We start from the raw sequence: 21,043 nt of genomic DNA, 5'->3' as shown, positions 1-21,043 counted from the left end.
CGTTACTCATCCTGCTCCCTGACAGCAGCCCCGTGTCCCCCGTCACATGACCCCCCCCACCGCTGGGCACCCGGGGACGGAGCGGTGTGAGAGGTCCCGGATGTAGCACTGAGACACTCGTCCCGCTCACACAGTAACGTGTGACCGCAGCACACGGCAGACACACAACTAGTACACACAGCAGACATACTGTAACAATAATAATACAGTGACATGAGAAGGGAAGGTCCGCCGCTGGGCACTCACCTGACAACCGGTCCCGGGCGGCCCTCTCTGCCTTACCCGGGCTGCGGGTGACACTCTGTATCTCCGAACTTGTTTGCAGAGCTCTCATGCCAAGTTTGTTTTCCCCACCCACGAGAGTGGAGGGAGGGGCCTTGGACAAACCGAAAGCGCCCTGAGCCTTCTCGGCCGCCGTACCGTCGTCTGCTGTGACTGTGTCGGCTTCCGTATTGGAGGCTGCAGTAATGGAGAGACGGTAGTGTGATAGGGACTGAGGGTGAGTTGTGTGCTCGGAACATGCCTGTTGTACAGCGGCTCTGTGCACTTCTCCTCATCATGGTGTCCTAAGCCAATGCGGAGCTGTAGGAGAGGCTACAATCCAGGGCTCTCCAGCTGCTATGAGACTACAGTGCTGAGCGTGGGGGGCATGCTGAGACTTGTAGTTCTATGCCTTCACATCTATAGTATTGTCGTGTCTGTGAGTCAGCTGCACTAGTGATTATATCTGATTGGTCCACGCTTTACACAGACGAATGTGAATCGCTTGTCCTGTCCATCTACTCTGCATGTCTTTTATGTTCTTAATAGTCTTTATGTCACAATTGTAACAAGATAACCAGTCAGAAGTAATAAGATGAAAGCTTTGGCATCTGTCTTAGCTGGTATATCAGTAATAAGCTGCTTTTGTACTGTCGTTTTGGATGTTTTAATATAAGGTTTGTGGTGCAGTTGTTTATAATGAAGACCACACAACTAAAAAATCATGTTTACCATAACGATGAATAGGGAGGAGCAGATAGAGAAAACATTTGTGTTTTAAATCCCGATCCTGCACAAGTTGTATTCACACCAAATTAGCATAGACAAACCTAATTTATGTAACCAGTTTTGTATCATACAGGCTTAACTTATCTTTTTTTGCCCTACACTCTATGTATTTTATTGCTGTATTTTACATCCCAGATATGTCAAGAATTTGCTAAATCTCCCTTGGGTTCTTTACATACAACTTTGTATCCAGAGTGCGCGCCCTCACCGTGCACATTACAGAATAGACTTGCTCATACTTTTACCATGTTTGCAGCACTATACTAACTGTAATTAAACAAAACAAAATATGTTATGCCTATGCTTTAATTCTTTTTCCCATCAATGTATTTACTAATGGCATTTTCCTTTTTGCAGGTGGTGGTCATATGTAAGGAATCCAGCATGTAAGTTTGTTTCTTATAATTTCCTTTTTAAGTAATCAAACAGGGGTTACTCTGTGCTACCCAAGACGAAAGGATGTTGTACATTTGTAATGGAAATCATAACAAAGGTGATATAAAGATGAATGCCTATTGTGGCTATTTATGAAATGCAATATTTTGTGGCATAAATGTTTTTTCATATGGGTAAAATACAAGAAGTTACACAGAAAGGGAAATACTTTTATTTTTACATTTTACAAGGTTTATGTATTGTATCTCATGTCATTGTGATTTCATTCGTAACTTACAAGAGAAAAATTTAAATGAAATGTTAATCTCACTGTGGTCTTCGCAGGGCTGACTATTGGAAATCACAGCCTAAGAAGTTCTGCAGCTACTGCAAGTGTTGGATTGCAGACAATAAGCCAGTATGTTTGGATTTTGTTATTACAATTGTTGCTGTAAATTTTTCTACTAACATGCAAAGAAAGCCATTAACAAAATTGCACCAATATACATTTCTTTCCTCGTCTCAAAATATCTCCCAACTTGACCCTTGTGCCCTTCCCAAGATCTGTTTCTCTCATCCACACTCATTAGTTGCTTCCATTCTGGGTTGCAGGACTTTTTGGGCTGCACCCACTCTGTGGAATTCCCATCCCTGTACAACAGTACTTTCTCTTAGCCTGCAAACCTTAAAGTGTTGCTTAAAAAGACACCTCTTTAGGCAAGCATATTTCCAAACCACCTTAACCTTCCAGGTTATTCTACCTGATTAACGCCACTCTACAAAGTTCTTGTAAAATTTACATTTATTTGTTTTCTTTTCTCAATGAGCCTGCTGATGTCCCAAACCAACGTAGCTGTCTGACAGGATCATAGAATATCACTTATAATTGTTCACATAACTAAATAAATGTTAATGAAAAAAATACTGTATTCTCAGAAGAGTTTTATAGTCTGGTTATAAAACTGTACAAATAATCGGAACCATCACAATCAGATGTGGCAGATGGCATTAAAGACATTTGCCACAACACACACCGTATTGTGGTCAAAGTGAACCAATTGCTACATTTATCTGCAATGTCTAAGATACTTGTGAACTTGAGTAGAGTTGACTACATTTCTGTAGAGCTGTGATGGTTGCCAACCTTATGGAATTGTTTACTAGCAGTCACCAATTTCTACTGATACAGTAGCAATCTTGAGGAGACAGGCACTGAAGAAAGTGTTTCACAAGATCAGAGCACTGATTTGGTATGCATAATGTCGGTAAAATATAGTTTTTAACTGGTCTATTAATTTTTTTTTAACTGAAAGCCATGAATTTTAATTAATTTATTTTTTAATCAGCAAATTTTGTGACTGGTGACTACTACGATTCTGGATGTATGTCGGGCTGCGTCCTGCAATTGTTTTCTTTCATTAACTACAAAAGAACACACCCCTTCATTTAGTAATAACAACACATTTTATTTCACTATAATGTTAATATTTCTAGATATATACTCAACATTTCATGTAATCACAGTAAGTTTATTATCTTTCGTATTGTGAACACAACTCACCCTCAAAGCAGCTTTTTATGTCCTTGTACTACCATCAATTAGTATTTTGCTGTGTTCTTTGTTAGATATTGCAGACAGTTGTAGAGACTTAAATATATCCGCTCACAGTTTTGGCATTTTAGGACTGCCAAAAAGAATGAGTTGTTTGAACATAAGCTTTGCTATTTCTTAACTTCCTAATATATAACTTTTTTTCTAGAGTATTGAATTCCATGAGAGGGGAAAAAACCACAAAGAAAATGTCATCAAGAAAATCAGTGAGGTAAACGAACTACCTAAGCTAATGTTCTTTGTCACGTTGTCTCCTAGCAGAAGAGTATTAGATGGCACCAGAGCATAATGCAATCTGTGTTGTACGTTTCTAGGAATTGATGTTAATATTGCCTCCAGAGTCAAAACTACACCTTAATGCCTTTCAAATCTAAAATGTAGATTGATTCAGTTTTTATGCTCTAAGCAGCTTCATGCAGGTATAGAATACAATTTATTCACAATACAGTTCTATGATTCAGATGTACAAACAAATTACCTGTGGATCATATTTGCTCTTTATTCCAGAAATAGTTAAATTTTCAGTTATTTGCCATTTTTTCACACTTTATTTAGAAAGGAAACCGATGAAAGCATGTACAATAAACAATTTGACACAAACATACAAATAGTTTCCTTCGATTTTTACAATATGTAAACGGGAAATAGGGGAAAGAGGGTCAGTATAGTTACCATTTTTTAATCTGTATCTTGCAATTCTCTCCGATATTAACTGCCTAAGACTAGTTAATATACAAAGGAGATAATTACATATGGCTATTTAGAGAAATCCTTATTTTCATGTTTTATGGTATGTTTGTTAGAAATAACACTGGAACAGTGAAACATTACCAGTGTACTACTTTTGTGTACAAATCTCTTCTCTTTTAGATCAAGCAGAAAAGTATCGCCAAAGCAAAAGAAGATGAAAGGAAGTCAAAGGAGTTTGCTGCTATGGAAGAAGCCGCACTTAAGGCCTATGAGGAAGATCTGAAGAGACTGGAAGGCACAAAGCCAGGTTCTATTACCTTAATAACACTATAATGTAAGGAGTGTGGAGAGAATCTATCCCACACTGTTAAACTAAGGAACCTTCTAAGAAAATGTTGAGATGGATATTTTCTGCAGCTTCGTTAAAGCATTCAGATATACCACTATAATGTCCATCCATTTATTTGTATCAGATTATTACAGAACGATCATAGGTGTTGATGATCTTTTTTCCTTTTTGTTCACACTCCTGGCCAGACTCGGTATGGGTTACAGGAACACGCACTTGGCTTGTCATACGCTTTAGGATAATGTATTTTACACTGACATACTGTGAAAGTGAAAATAACATAAAGCGGTAAATGCTCATTTAGTAGTGGGGAAATCCCTTTTATACTGAAGGTGAAAAATAACGTTTGTTCTATTCGTGTTATTCAGACAATAAAATCACACTTATTTGTGGTGTTAGATATGTTGCATAGAGAATTTGACTTCTGTTCACTTATGTAATAAAATCATACTCAAATGAGTGTGGAAAAATTGTATCATTGACCATTTTCTGTAGCCCCTATAGCTCCGGTCGGTCCAACCATTGAGGAGAGAAGGGCCCGTGATGAGAAGAAAAGGAAAGAAATAGAAGCTCTAGAAAAACATCATGCTGAAAGACAGTGGACAAAGGGATTGTCTCCAGAAGGATACCCGTATTACTACAACTCATTAACAGGAGGTACTGTATCAAAATAAATACAAAAAATAATTCAGATCTCTTTTAAAGTATCTTTTTATGACAAGATGTAATGTTTAACCCGCTGACCTCAAACCAACATTGCTTTGTCACTGGATCATATAGCCTGCTAAGCACTTTGTCCCACTGCAATCTGGCTGGACCAATATACGGTCTGTGGCACGTAACCTCATGTACCAAACTCCTATTTCCTATAGACTGTAAGCTTGTGAGAAGGCCCTCTTACCTCTTTATCTGTTTAATACCCGATTTGCTCCCGACTGTATAGTGCTAAGGAACATGCTGGTACTGTATAAATGAGTAATAAAAAGAATTTGTACATTTAAAAAAATAAAAATCAACATTTAGTTGTGGTAGCGCCCTCGGGGCTCCAGCTGAGAGGCAACCTGTTTTTTGTTTGTTTTTTCTTTCTTTTACTTCCCAGTGTTGGCGAATATTGTTATAGATAGAGAATGTATAAATACAATATACCTTTTAGTCTTAAAAGCAGATAAAAAAAAACAAAAAACTCTATTGCCTCTGAAGAAATCACCTGTCACTGATGAAATACATGGATTATATGGGTGGAAAGATGTGTAACATCGCCCATACAGCTGGGCTGAAAGTTGAACAAAGGGGTGAGATCAATCCTATGTCATATCTTATTCCGGTGGACTGTGTCTTGTTCCCTTTACTAAATTAACAATGGGTTAGTACATTTAAGTTTTTAAATGGAGTTTTATAACTGATACACACGTTACTCACTGGGACATTCCACCATTCGAACTGCCTTTCCTCAGCAGTAGTTAATTAAAATAGTCCAATACAAGACTAAATTAAATTCCACAAGCTGCATTTACTCCTGCTGTTCATTTTAACAATTTGCGCTTGAACTATATGTTTATATTCTGCTCTATGGTTCTTTCTGATGTTTCATCTAACAGGAATATAGTATCTATGTTTTAGATTGTTTTTTGTTTTTTTTTATTAATATTTTTGCATTTTATAGTCTAAGCATGGGTGTGTTAAAAATAGAATGTGTATGTTGTGACAAGCATTATTACAACATATCACAAACTGCAATGCTGTTAACATTATAGCCAATTCACTAATAAGCAGTGAAAAAATTATAATTACAGATAATGCAGATTTAAATGTGCCATTTTTACTAACCGGATAGAAGTGTGAGATGTTTAGTAAATGCCAAGCGTAAAGTAACATGTTTATACTTGGCTTTTTCATTATGTTTATTAAATATGTAACCGTAAAGTCTGTTTCAAGTATAACCTTGGTATGTACCATAATATTCCTCTGCATTGAATAACAAATAATGCGCCTTCTGCTGCTTAACTTTAGACTTGTCCAACGTAACAAAAATGTTACTGTGTTTTGGTTTTTCGTCTACATAGATGAAAATGGTGTATTAAAAAAAATAAAATTATAATATATATATATATATATATATATATATATATATATATATATATATATATATAACAACATTTGTGCAGTTATTCTGCAATAAATACTGATGGCTGCTTTTATGGTCCTCACAGGACATAACCATCTGCCTTTAAACTCTATTTTCTAAAAACAGTTAGCACATTATGAATTAGTTATGACTATAATGTATATAGATTTGGCTAGGCTGACCTTGCTGCCCAGTCTACTAATCTTCAGCATGTTTGCATTGCTCTGTAATGTTTTTGTTTTGTTTTTGTTTTTTTAAAAACATGAAAATAAAGTGAAATCTTGCATCAGAATTAGATTGTAATAACGTAGTTTATGAATTATTTATTGCCGTGTCAATTTATAGGCTTACAATATTAAGTTGTTCTTCCAAGAGCAGGAAGTCTGTACTTATAAGATGCCATCTCTGCTAGAAGCTACATCTTTTCTCAAGGTACACTTTCATAGGAAGCCGTGTATATTTTATTTATAAAAATGAAAGCCGTGTTTCCTTATCCATTCTCATAATGTTAGAGCTTAGTATGTGCGTTGTGTTAGTACAGAATGTACAGCACATCAATATTACATTATCTTCCAGAGTCTCAGTGGGTGAAGCCAGAGGGGTTCCAGGAGGACACAGACAAGGATGAAGAGGTAATGTAACACAATTACAGACTATGCTAGCACATAACATATCTGGTTTCAAAACAATTTACTTTAAAAAAAACAGTAAACTTGAATGGTTGTTGAGAGTTTTTTTTTTCCCACTCTCTGTCTACCCCTTCCTTGTCTTCCTCCGTTCAACTAGAAGCCCTGCAGTGGTAACCTTGTGACCCCATAGCAACAAGGGGCTGCTCTTCAGCTGGGCAGTCAAATATAGGTCCACTAATACTATGGTGTAGCAATGTGACTGCTGCATGATGTCTTATATTAGAACAGGGGGTGTCGGCAAAACACTATTCATTGAGGGGTTACTGATCCTTTTAATGCTTGTTTTTATTCCCTAAATGCCAACCACACAATATCCATAGGTACAATCAGAAGCAATAAAGTGCATGTTTCACTTTTAAATGAAAGCTCTAGCTCAGAGATTCCCAACTTCACCCCAGTAAACAATGGTTCTCCTTGGACTTCACCACATTATAATACTTTAGTATACTTTAGTAGAAATACAATAACAGATCTCAACAATAGTGGTGTTTACATTATGGATAATTTCTGCAATCAACCACTCAAAAGTCTGCATTTTATGTTGTCTTTTGTGGTATTTATTGAGCACCTAAAGCAAATATTTTCGGGACCTTGAATTATAGTTCATGCGAATGATACAGAAAAATATTCTGTATTTAATAATGTTCTTTACACCCTGCATATGTGGTCAGTTTTTCTATTCCCTTACTATAGTGTGTTGAGAGTAATACAAAACAACAGATTGTGAATACAGTCGTGCTTTGTGAACTGCCATGCATTATTATTAATGTAATTGTGTGATTTTAGCAAGGAACCAGTTCTGTGTGGGTAGAAAGCATCTCCGAAGAGGGTTACACATACTACTACAATTCGGAAACAGGAGGTAAGAGTTTCTTAAAATGATCATTAACATGGCCTACCTATTGCTTGAGAGTTCAGTCATTAATAAGAGTTTCATCTGAACAGAGTCCAAATGGGACAAACCAGAAGAATTTGATTCCAATATGCCCCCTAGTGATAAGAAAGAACCTGCAGATACAGAAGATACCACTGTAGATACTGAGAAAGAGGCTGTGAACCCAGAGATAAACCCTGAGGTCATGTCTGAGGAGAGCCAATCAGCAGAGGGCACCGCACAGACGCCTGCAGTTACAGCTAAAATCAATTTCGAGGTAAGACCTGCAAGAACAATGATATCTGAACATAAACAAACACTGACTCTAATTGTATCTTCAGAGACTTTCGAAATATTTTTTTTAAGAAGATAATATACAAACACAATTTATTGGTTTGAAAGCCACAAATTTTATCAATAGGGTGGTATTTACCATGTGTAAAGAAACATATCCATTGCATTATATTCTATCTTTCCCATTAAATATAATAGCCACAGATGAGTTTATTGGGCACACTAAATGTGAGCAGTGTCAGGCCCCTAATAGCACAGTAGGTCATCCTTTAATTGGCCTATACTGTAAAATATTAATGTCACAAAGTGTAATATATATGTTCAATAATAACCCTTTCTATACTTTGTATTTCCAGCAATAATTGTATCACTAGCTATAGGTTTGTGCTACAAGCGGAAATATATATTATACTACAGCTCTACTAACATTTTCCATTGGAACAGGAGTGTACATAGGAATATGCAGATATGGTTATATTGATTATAGACCTACACACAACTGCACAAAGACAGATATCTGAACCAACAGCATAGAACGTAACATATACTGTATTTACTATTTTTGTGTGTGGCACAGCTGTAAAGTTTCTTCTGAATTAATTACATGACAGCATGAAAGTAGGCAGGTTCATCAGTTATACATCCCATATACAGATAGGACATGCTCACTGTGCTCCCGATACATTTGTCTGTAGGAAGCCTGACCGTTTTCAGTACATTATTCTCACAGGATTTTCAGCTCACAATATCGTCCACAGCAGCAGTTAATTTAAAGCATAATATGACCAAAACGGGATATCGTACAGTATATCATAAGTAACACATTGCCAGAAGGTTACTTACCTAGGATCCCGTGTTCATGCTATCTCATGGGTTCCCCCAATAATTCACGCACGCATGACGCTGCAAAGTTTGCTCCGGCTATATCCTGTGGTTAACACATAGCCTATCTGGAAAATAAACAGGTTGAATGGAGAGTTCTCCTTGCTCCGCCCTCGCTCGCTCCCCTTACATGTCGGGGCAGTGTTGGCCACCAGCTACTCTGCCAGCAGACGTGAGCTGAGTAGTGCCCAGTATGTACAAGACATTAAGGTTCCATCAGATTGCCCCACATAAGTTATGTTTTGGATTCATGTTTTACTCATGATATTCCACCCAAAAGTGAATTTACACATGTAGGATACATTACTCCATACAATACTAAGATTGTATTTTACTTGAAAGAATAAGTTGAAGGAACTATATTGGATATAGTATTTGGAGAAGTATAGTTGTGTAAAAGAAAGTGATGTGAGGTGAAGGATGAGTATGTAGTTCTTATTGTATTTATATAATCACTAGGGCTTGTGTTTTAACATTGCATTTATTTGCAACATTTGCACCATACCATAGCAACAAAGAACTTTTCTGTGATTTTCCGATTCTGTCCATTTGTAGTTGACAACCTGAATGTATGAACTTCTTTAAATACAGAGGTGTGTTTGGCATAATAATCTTCCTCATCGGTTTGACAGGAGCCTCACATTGCTCCTTCAGCCTCCAACAATGTGGCTTCCTGCTTGCCTCCATTCCCCTGCTCACATTATGACTCTGCCCTTGTCACATACAGCCTTGTCCTCATTGACATAATCACATGAGTGGTCCCTGCAAGATCAGCTCGCTTGTCTTTTGATGCCACGTGCTAATGTGACCATTTCAGTGGTCTGACCACAGATTGGTCTATCACCACCCACTTAAAAACTAAGGGCACAAGGACATGCAGCAGAATTATAACACAAAGAACCCAGTTAAACACATCTTCTTGGTCCACACTCCCCTATGGTGATTACATGCTCAGTTTTCCTTGAAACGTGCCAAAAAGATAATACTCATTTTGTCAGTACATGGGTATAATTGCTTTTACTGTATAAAACCTGTTCAGAGTGCATTGGAAATCGGCATAAATGCACTCAATAAATGCCTGTATTTCTATTCATAACAGAAAATTGTAATTGTGTAATAATGCCTATAAAGTATCATTCTCTCACCTGACATTCTTTATTAACGTTACAGTAATAAAACTACAGGAAGCATCTATTACAACCTGCAATAGAGCTGTCTTAATTTAAGACTTTTATAAGAGCATAAACCTCCACGCATTAGTTTCACTACTTTGCGTAGAGCAACGGTTAGCGGCGGCTGGGGATTCCCAAACATCTGCTTATACTATATTGCTACTCACTGAGCCAGGCTGTGGCATGGTTTACAAATGCCAGGGCCCTCGGTTGATTGGAGGCCTCCTGCTGCCGTATATCATTCTTAGGCTCAGCTCTGGGGTTCCAATGGGCGCCAGATCCCTCTGGCTCCAATCACACCCTGTGGCCCTTTTCACATGTCAGATTTGGGATTATTGCAAGCTCCACTTCAAGTTCATCTCCACTCATTCCCCTATAACACCTCTCCGGGACAATCTCGCCTTTACCCCAAGACAATGCTCCTCCCGTTTCAAGGCCTGGCGGGAGAGGAATATCAGGATGATGGGGGACGTTTTACATGCAAAATATTGTATTTCATTACTGATGCTGCGGGGGAAATTTGACTTCCCTAATGTTTGCCGTTTGTTTATGTCCACATGAAACACTATGTTGACTCTGTTCCTAAACCTGAAATAACAAGACCTTTTACGCCCCCCTTCCCCTAGAATCCTTGTGTATGCACTCACCTCAGCAAAGGGGGATTATTTCCACACAATATGGCCTCCTTATCCTCCAAACAAACCAACAACCCCATCCATGAACTCAGGTGTGAAGTTGACTTGGGCAGACCACCAGATGAAAACACTTGGGCAACAATTAGAGAAAGATTTTCTAAGACATCCATCTCACCCCTTATCAAGGAAAATGCATACAAAATATATTGTTGGTTCCTTTCTCCACGTCTGGTGGTCCTGACCATGAATCGCCCCTTTCTGGGATGATGTTGCTGCTCTCATTAGCAATGTTACTACGCTCAGGTCTCCAAATGTCCTTGGTCATTTCTCCTTGGCTCCCCTGTTGAGTTTCTAGATTAATTATGCAGCCAAATTGTCTGTTCAGATCCTCAATGCAGTCAGATGTCTAGTTGCAAAGCTTTAGAAAAATCCTGAAGCCCCCATCTAGACAGCAACTACTTACTAAAATCTGGTACTTGGCATCTATGGAAAAAAAATCTCTGCATATCTAAATTAGAAAATCCACTAATTCTCCCAAATTTGGGGTGACTGATTCCTTTATAATGGTACTTCCAGGTCTGCACACTCACCTGACCCTCCTCAGAGAGTCTCGGCCCTCTTCCTGTGATTGATAGGTAATAGATTACACACCGCATATTGTCACTCTGCCCCTGGGAGTTCCGGATTTGTCTCAACACTCCCTTTCCCCCTTACTCTTCCCTTTCTTTTTGCTACTTCTCCCCTACAGTCTATATACATTGTCACACTGTTAATACTCCTTTCCATGATCTATTTTCAGCTTTGTGCTACTGTACCTACTGTATATGTTCACACTGTGCAATCATTCTAATCAAATCTGGTCTTGCCTTTACTGATAGATATCGCCTGTTTATATAACCCTTTCACCATGTCTGTAAAAGACTTTGATAAACATTAGATGAACATGTATTTCAATATGAATAAAGGAGAAACAACATTGTTATAACTTTCGATAGCTGACATCCCAAATAAAATTTGCATATTTTCATTTATTGAAAGATAACTTGTTCTTTTGTAGAGTAACAAAGAGATCAAATCTGACAGTGACAGTGTATCTGAAACTGACCAAAAACAAGTGGACACGGGTGAAAAAGATCCCTCTCCAGAGCCTACTATTAAAAAGAAGCCAAAGAAGCTAACAAAGGCAAATCCCTATGGAGCATGGGAGGAAATCAGAGTAGAGGAAGATCCATAGTAAGTACCAATGTCTCCCTACCTTCTGTACATCTCTACTCGTCAACCTTGTATGTTCTTTTTTTTTTTTTCTCTTTTTTGAACACTGCTTCACCTATTACCCTACTGTCTGGTGACGTTTAATAATAAATTTGCTGATTTTGTGAGATTACCATTGGTGGCACATTCCAGACCAGTGTCCAGGAAAAAAAGTCTTTAACATCAGCGAGAATCTAAAGACAGAGCTGGTATAATTAGTGCATCTGCGCTGCTCCTCGAGGATACGGGTATAGTGTGTCTGTTAACGAATTGCAGGTGAAAGATTTTAGCGTGTCAGTCCTCTCTAGTGGCTCCCGATAGCACGTCCTGTGAGTAAGATTTATTACAGATCATGGGGAGATCCAGCAGTGCTGGTCTTTGGTTACCAGCTAAATACTCTGTTGTTTGGATCCATCATTTACATCACAGGTATTTTTTTTTGTGCTCCAGATTATAGCATTCACAGGGGCATATTCAATTAGCTTTTGGATTCGCGGTAACGCGCGTTACCGCGAAAAGTGCGCGTTCTTGCGGGTATTACGGTACCGCATTAACGCGGATTTTCGTACGCATCCCTATGGGCTGCGAACGAAAATCCACGTTATTGCGGTAACGTGTATTACGTTTCGCGCCCGTTCCGGCGCGTTACCGCGAATCCAAAAGCTAATTGAATATGACCCACAGAGTTTAAACTGACTGCTCTGACAATGTGTGCAATGAGGTCTGAGTAATGCCTGTATGGCAGATATGTTGTCAATCATATACTGCTATATACACCTAGGTGAAAATAGTGTGCACTCTTACTAGAGGGTTTATTGCAGTATTATAATTTTATATGGGGTTTTTTTTTTCTTTTTTTATATATTATGTGGTTTATGTTGTATATATTGATAAATGTCTGTTTGTTTTATATCAGTGCCTTCTTATGGTGTTTTTGCCATATCAATTGTTCTATTCAGTGCAGGTTACTTACTAATTTAAATTAGAATACTATTTATTTGTGTTCTATATATGCTATTGTTAGTGTCTTGTAGTACAGATACCTGTGCATCACTCCTAGTGAGGGAAACAAGTAGTACGTGCAATTATGCATACAGAAGCCATGTATTCAAATAGCATATCATGAATACAGCTAGTAAAGACTGAATTGTCCTTTCCACATCAGGAACTACGTAATTTCTGTAACTATTATTTAACAACTCTATTGCACCGGGCTGCATCTGAAAACATTAACTTGTTTTCTTAAAAGGTGCAAAATGCTAGTTCTAATATTTGCCAGTATAAAATATAAGACTTATCTTTTATAATTAGCATTTTGCACTTGTTGTTGAATGGTAATTTATAATGAGTCATCACATAATAACGACATCACTATTCCAGTATAAGTGATGACATCACTATCTGCTAAACGTAATTAAATTCATGTCACCTTTGTATTATAAAGGTATGGTTTCTTTAAGAAGTGAAAACAAATTTCCTTTCTGTTCTTGGTTAATTTAGTTATTAATTAATAGAATTTAGCTTTAGGGAACTAAAATCTTTATTTTTATTTCCTTGTCCCGAATTAGCAACCAAGCACATATTTGGTAATGTTATGTATGAAGAGGACTTTTGCTTACATTGCCAGCATACTTCATCTGTTTGTGATTACCTCTATATAACTGCTTGTTTTGACAATGTAATCCATCTTTTCATGTAGTGATAATGTGGATCTAGAGCTCCCAAACGTGGAGTATGATGACCCTGCTGTCCAGATACCTGATCTCCCACAGGAGCCAAAAGTGAGATTCAGGGAGAAGACAATCACTTCTCTTGGTGACACCGTAGTTGGCGCGTCCTTTTTTAAGAAAAGGAAGCTTGAAAATGCGAAATCCCGAAACATACGTCAGAGACTAGATGATCAGTAAAGGACTTGGATTGATTTGAAAAATGACATTTTAAACTGGATGTTTGAAAGCAAATTGATTTTCATTTGTGTGTGCGTGTGCTTGGTGTAAATAAATTTTTTCTAGTTTTCTTAGCCCGTTTTGTTTGGAGTTTTTTTTTCTCCCCAAAAGTACAACATGTCTACATTTAAAAATTGTTTAACTTAAGAGGTACTCACAGGAGACGCTTTCCACATGTTGCTTGTAATGTTAAGAATACATGTAATCCTTACCTTTTTATTTAATGAATCTTTGCTGTCTGCTAATATTTTCAGTATAAGAAGTTATACATTACATGGTAAAGTAGATTGCCTTTACTCATTTAATGGAAACTTTATCATGAAACTTAAATCATACCCATGGTTTTAGCTGATTTGTTTTGGGGGGGAACGGCAGCAAACAGGATGATCAGCAATGCTGCAATCTTGTTACTTGAGAACCAGTCAACTAGGTGGCTAAAATTGGATGACATCAAATGTCATTGGGATCTATTTGTGTGGTCAGAAGATGACAGTGGTCATCTTCAGACCATATTGCTCAACATGCCTGATCATTGCTAATCCTGCTGATCGTTGGTTCCCCATTACTGTTTTATAGTTTTCTTTCACAACCCTCTTTGTTATATATTAACTGACATCTGATAAAAAGATTTAATAGTAGGATAAGGAAAACTTTATTTCATCTTCCAGTGTGTATTTTACTACAGCACAAACTGAGCATTTGCTCAATAAAAACATGTACTGTGTTATGATTTAAAAGTACAGTTAAAGAACTATGTACCTACGCGTCTTCAAAAGATACTGCCTGACTCCTCAGATAGATGTTGGCGTCTATGCCATGGCGCAGGTTCTTTCTGACATATATGGTGGGACTGCCCGAAATTGACTCCCTTCTGGCGTGAAATTAAAGCTTTAATAGAAATGTTGATACAAACTCCTATACCCTTTGAGCCTAAATTTTTCCTTCTACCCCTCGGGTTCCCCATGGCCACTAGGCACCAAAATAAACTTGCTCGTCACATTATATCAGCGGCTACTTGTCAAATTGCCCTGGACTGGAAACAGGTTGCCCCCCCTCATATTCCGCTGTAACTAATAGGATTTGGCAAACATATAGAATGGAGTACATGACTAGCATTATACGAAATACGGCCAAATCTTTTAATAAGGTCTGGGACCCCTGGATGTCTTTCTTCCAATACCGCTCCCCCTTTACTTAATCATACCCCCTATCCATTTGCTACCCCTCCCCCCTCCCTAACTCACTGATGCTGATTCAAGTCTGATCTTTCCCACACCTCCCCCTCTCCTCCTTCATATGTCTTTTTCTCACTCTTCTACTTCTTTCTCCTTCTTTTCTTTCCTTCTCTTCTAAATATAAAAATATACCGGTCTTTATTTCATAGAATCTGTTCTATCTTCTCTTCATCACACGGAGTGCTTGCATTATTATTCTAAGCTCTGATTGTACTCTGTTTGGCTTGAATTTATATGTATTCGTTTTGCTTTGTAAATTCTTTTTGACCGTCAATAAACACTTGGTTTAAAAAAAAAAAAAAAAAGTACAGTTAAAGAAAATACTAAACTTGTTATTTAGTATTAATCTCCTGTAGAACTTAAAAACTTTAGTCCCATCTTTCCTTTTCCTAGTGGCAGTTCCTCGCACGACAGTGTACATTCATGGCCACAAGTTTTGAGAATGACACAAGTATCTGTTTTCACAAAGTTTTCTGCTTCAGTGTTTTTAGACCTTTTTGTCAGATGTTGCTATGGTATACTGAAGTACAATTACAAGCATTTTATAAGTGTCAAAGGCTTTTATTGATAATTACATTAAGTTTATGCAAAGAGTCAATATTTGTAGTGTTGATCCTTCTTTCTAAAGACCTCTGCAATTTGCCCTGGCATGCTGTCAATCAACTTCTGGGCCACATACTGACTGATGGCCGCCCAATCTCACCTAATCAATGCTTGGAGTTTGTCAGAATTTGTGGCTTTTTGTTTGTCCACCCGCCTCTTGTGGATTGACCACAAGTTCTCAATGCAATTAAGGTCTGGGGAGTTTGCTGGCCATGGACCCAAAATTTCGATGTTTTGATTCCTGAGCCACTTAGTTATCACTTTTGCCTTATGATAAGGTGCTCCATGATGCTGGAAAAGGCATTGTCCATAACCAAACTGTTCTTGGATAATTGGGAGAAGTTGCTCTTGGAGGATTTATTCGTACCATTCTTTATTCATGGCTGTTATCTTAGGCAAAATTGTAAGTGAGTCCACTCCCTTGGCTGAGAAGCAGCCCCACACACGAATGGTCTCAGGATGCTTTACTGTTGGCATGTCACAGGACTGATGGTAGCACTCACCTTTCCTTCTCCGGACAAGCGTTTCTCCAGATGCCCCAAATAATCTGAAAGGGGATTCATCAGAGAAAATGACTTTACCCCACTCCTCAGCAGTTCAAACCCTGTACCTTTTGCAGAATATCAGTCTGTTCCTGATGTTTTTCCTGGAGAGAAGTGGCTTCTTTGCTGGCCTTCTTGACACCAGGTCATCCTCCAAAAGTCCTCGCCTCACTCTGTGTGCAGATGCACTCACACCTGACTGCTGCCATTCCTGAGCAAGCTCTGCACTGGTGGTGCCCGATCCCGCAGCTGAATCAAATTTAGGAGATGGTCCTGGCACTTGCTGGATGTTCTTGGGCGCCCTGAAGCCTTCTTCACAACTATTGAACCTCTCTCCTTGAAGTTCTTGATCTGATAAATGGTTGATTTAGGTGCAATCTTACTAGCAGCAATATCCTTGCCTGTGAATCCCTTTTTGTGCAAAGCAATGATGCACATGTTTCCTTGCAGACAACTATGGTTAACAGAGGAAGAACAATGATTTCAAGCACCACCCTCCTTTTAAAGCTTGGTCATGCTGATTGAGTTAGAATAACAGACAGAGTGATCTTCAAAAATAATATTTGTGTCATTCTCAAAACTTTTGGCAATGACTCTACTCCTGTGCATAGTCCAATGATTAACGCGCGGGGGCAGTGTTTCCAGTTTTTCAATTGAACTGCACGAGTTTTAACGAGTTTAAAAACGGTCGCTATAGCCGTTAAAAACCAGCGTGTGATTTTTATTTAATTTATTTTTTTTAAACGCTGCGGGTAAAAAATAAGGACTTGCGGTCAATTTAATACCCCCCTATGTGTTATCACTCTTACAGATGGAATATATACATACTGCTATGACAGTAGGAGATTCGCTGTCTTTTGGCTTTAGTTAGCGGTTTGTTTTGTTTTGTAGATTCTACAGGTTATGGACCAGACTGCTTTTTTGTACAACTATTTTGGAGAAGTCTCTTTTGACAGATAGTGTATTTTGACCTTCTCAGGCTCTGCTTATTGTCTACAGACTTGTCTGATGTATATGGCAATCCATCTTGCTATTTTTCATTTGGATGCTTACTGACCTGTTTTTGCTGTTTTTGCTTCTGCAAATAGTATAAAGGTAGAATCTGATTTCCTTATCACTGCCATCATCCTCCGATTTCTAGACAACATGTCACATTCAAATTCTGCTCATTTTAAAAAATAGAAGCTGCTAGCCTTGGTAGTCGGATGCCCTGGTTCAAGTGATGGTTTGAGCTGACCATAGGCAACTGTCAGGTGCCGTCCCCGCGCCTCCTCGCTTGCTGGGGACGGACACCTTCCTCCCCTGCAGAAGCGCTCCGTTGCCAGGCAATGGGACGCTCCTTCCAGCCATCGTCGGGCGCATGCGCGCCGGCGTCCCGACATCCTGTCAGCGGTCAGCGCTACTGAGCGCCGCCCCGCTGCCTACCAATGAGGGCTCACTTCCTGCTATTTATAGGTGGCTCTGGCACCATTAGGGTGCCAGAGTAACTAGGTCCACTAGCCTCCAGCATCTCTTTATGACCACTAACCTTCTGATTGTCTCCCTGTGTAACGACCTGGCTTTTCCTGACCCTGCCTTGGATACCCCTTTGGATCTCTCTTGTGCTCTCCGATTTGACCTTTTGGCTCGTTAACTTTGCTCCGTTTTCTGATTTGGTACCTCGTTTGCCCGCACGGTTCCTAACCCCTGCTTGTATGACCACGATTGTTCACCGCCATCTCGCGGATAGCTTCCTGGGAGGGCCGCGACCTGTACGTCGTTTGCCGTGAAATCCAAACTCCCTTGTGGGGGTCTCTGGTGAAGACCAGCGACATGTAAGACTCCGCGCCTCCTGGTGAAGCAGTGCCAATATCAGCAGGTGTTCCTATATTGTGACAGTAACTTGATTTTGATGTCTTAGCACTAAATTGTTTTAGTGGAACACAAAGTATACTTCTGAGGCTCTGAGTGCATGAATTTCTGCCACCCTTCTAGCAGAAGTAATGGCTAGGAGAAAGCGGTGTAACAGGGTAATATCTCCATTGGAATGGAGTCCTATTGTTAGAATGGTGCTTCCATTAATGTATGGCAAACCAAAGACTAGTCCCATGAAGAAACTATTTGCTGTATCTGCAACTTTGACTGTTGAAGGGCTTTGGCACACTAGTGATTTTTCTCTGAGTTTTAGTCACAGTATTTTTTACTTTATTTTTTAACAAATGATATTCTATGCAATGTGTGGTTTCGTACATCAGGTTGTCACAATAGCGATTTTGTAATAGCTCAGGTCTCTAGGAAAATGCTGTGGACATAATTTTAACATTGAGAAAATTCTGCACAGTTTGAAAACAATGTAAGCCACTGACATCTTCTACTCTGTAGGGGGTGACTCTCTTCATTAACATTTGTCATCTTTTTACCATCTTAACTCTGCTCCAAAAGTATGCATTCTGTTCGTCCCAGTTGGACCATTGATCCATCTTAAGCAAGAGAGACCTTAATCTCAATGGTCCAACTGAGAAGAACAGAATGCATACTTTTGGAGGAAAGGAAATTAACGGTGAGTATAATTCTCAATTTTTTTAACCTGTCAGGTTTTATTTATAATCCAGTCCAGCTTTGGTCTGAAAAGTTTCCTTTCAATTGGTAGCTGAGAGATGTTAAGCTTGCCACTTGCGTAACAATATCAGAGATTGCAAAGATGCCTTCAACAAAGTCATTTCTCAGTTTTGACTTAACTGAATTCCTTTAATAATCCGTTCCCTGAGTGAACTGTGAATAACACTTTCAGGGCCTGGTTCATCTTCGATCTCAATTTGGGTTTAAAAAAAAAAAAAAAAGCCCACATAACCTGTATGCACATATGCCTGTATTCAAATTCGAGGGGATCTCAAGATATACGTTTCCATCTGAATCTGGGTATAAAAGTGTGCTCTGGCTATATTTTGCTTGCTGTATGTAGACAAACGAAACCCACTGCAGGGTGCGCACATGTATAAAGAAAGTCCCATCACAACGCATGCAAATAAAAATGTTTTGGAAAATAAATTTACAACTCTTATCATTAATAAATTAAATGTATTTATTTTTTATATGGAATACATAAATCAGGATGTTCTTAATGCGTACTGTACATAAAATGCATTTTTTTCAACAATGATTTGTAATGAAAGGTTTTGCATTTAGGGGCACAAAAAGCAAAAAGAAGGAGGTATGGGGAAGGTGAGGGAGGGTACATTGTACACAATTTTCAAACATCAGACAAGATTATAGTGTTAAATGTGGTATTGGGTCCGGGGTTACCAGCAAAAGATGAACATAACTTTAGAGAGACACGTATTCTAGCTTAGAGGGGTTCTTTGTGTGGGTTGGGAACCATGAAGCGTGGGGTCGGTGGCTGTATATTGCTGCCAAGGGAACCACTTTATATTGGGGGTATGAGGCTGAAGAGCAGTACGGTACTCCTAGAGTGTCCATTTCACAGCTCAGTTGGACCTTAATACAATTTTGGAGGTGGGGGAATGTGGGGCGTCTTCCAAGCCTGGGCAATCACAGCTCAGCTGGCAGTGAGTATGTGACCTATAAGAGTTACCTCCCCCAAGGAGGTTTGGGGAGGGGGAGTGTAGAACAGCCATATAATGCATTTTTACAGTTTCTCTTACTTGCAGACATGTTCTGGCACGTATACATGTCATCACTATCAGTCGGCACTTACACCTGCCCTGTAGCTCGTGCTAATGATACAGTTAAAAAACATCTACTTACAAGAAGCCCTGGACTTCAATCGTCTACATCAGCGCAGGTACAACTTTACTGTATATTAGTCCAACCCTTCTCGTTTTGCCCTTCAAGTCGTAGACAGTTGTAAGTGTCAGTTGCCTTCATTGGCATAAGCCCCATTTTGGCGCATGCAAAGAGCTTTTCCACGTAAGATATGGCACACAAATGGACCTCCCACCACCAATTATACTAATGTAATGCATTTTAGGGAACATTTTTAATCGGGGTCTACTCATTCTTTAATCATTTTTGACATATTACATGGAATTTTGGGTTTTTTACATTTGGCAAAACAAGAATCTGCAGCATTACTTGTGCCTGGAAAGCAGCCTGTATCATTATTTTTGGTGCATCCAGGTCTTAAGAGTTGCACTAAATGTGTGATTAATATAGGGATCAAATATCTCTTTAATAATAGTCATCCATGTAGTATAAATGCATTGCAGTTAAAGCAATCTTGTTTACTTAGTATGTATGAGCCCTTAAAAATGGACCATGCATTCTTGAACTCTTTAAACAATTTCAGCTAAAAGAAAACTCCCAACAAAAACTAATCTCCTTCCTGCAGAGTCTTTATTGTTCATTCTTATTCTAGAATTAACTGTGCCCCCATTCTTACTTGTCTACCATATTCCAAGCTGGCTGCAATGTGAAAAAGCAGAGAACAGTACAGGCTATCCTAGCGTAGGACACTACTTGTGTGCAATGACATGGACCACATCATGGGGTAAATGTATCAAGCTGAGAGTTTTCCAGTGGGTTTGAAAAGTGGAGATGTTGCCTATAGCAACCAATCAGATTCTAGCTGTCATGTTGTAGAATGTACTAAATAAATGATAGCTAGAATCTGTTTGGTTTTTCAAACCCGCCGGAAAACTCAGTTTGATACATTTACCCCCATGTATAGGAAGAGTCGGGCAGCACTTTGGAGCCACGAGTGTTCAGATACAGAAAATGGTT

General features: G+C 38.8%; 2 protein-coding genes across 2 annotated transcripts in view; one reads left to right on the top strand and one right to left on the bottom strand.

The window, feature by feature from the left end:
* ELF1 (E74 like ETS transcription factor 1) overlaps window positions 1–368 on the bottom strand; it is a 106,082-nt gene extending 105,714 nt beyond the window's left edge. The window contains exon 1 of the mRNA XM_075199779.1: window positions 247–368. The gene's annotated coding sequence lies outside the window, so the exon portion shown is untranslated. The remainder of the gene's footprint in view (window positions 1–246) is intronic.
* WBP4 (WW domain binding protein 4) lies at window positions 29–14,018 on the top strand. Its single transcript, XM_075199786.1, has 11 exons — window positions 29–499; window positions 1,408–1,436; window positions 1,771–1,843; window positions 3,186–3,248; window positions 3,908–4,034; window positions 4,572–4,733; window positions 6,778–6,833; window positions 7,677–7,752; window positions 7,836–8,041; window positions 11,805–11,980; window positions 13,698–14,018. Coding segments are annotated over exons 2-11 (1,149 nt in total). The 5' UTR covers window positions 29–499; window positions 1,408–1,434; the 3' UTR covers window positions 13,906–14,018.
* The last annotated feature ends 7,025 nt before the right edge of the window (window positions 14,019–21,043 follow it).

This window comes from Mixophyes fleayi, chromosome 2, assembly GCF_038048845.1.
Source record: "Mixophyes fleayi isolate aMixFle1 chromosome 2, aMixFle1.hap1, whole genome shotgun sequence".
Taxonomy (NCBI): Eukaryota; Metazoa; Chordata; class Amphibia; order Anura; family Limnodynastidae; genus Mixophyes; species Mixophyes fleayi.
Note: the sequence above shows the minus strand (reverse complement) of the source record. Positions and strands in the feature narration are given on the sequence as shown.

What these genes read in the sequence shown, in the direction of transcription:
- WBP4 (XM_075199786.1), top strand. An exon ending in CTACAACTCATTAACAGGAG is followed by an intron (nt 4,734 to 6,777) that starts GTACTGTATCAA and finishes ATTATCTTCCAG; the next exon opens with AGTCTCAGTGGGTGAAGCCA. An exon ending in CAGCTAAAATCAATTTCGAG is followed by an intron (nt 8,042 to 11,804) that starts GTAAGACCTGCA and finishes GTTCTTTTGTAG; the next exon opens with AGTAACAAAGAGATCAAATC.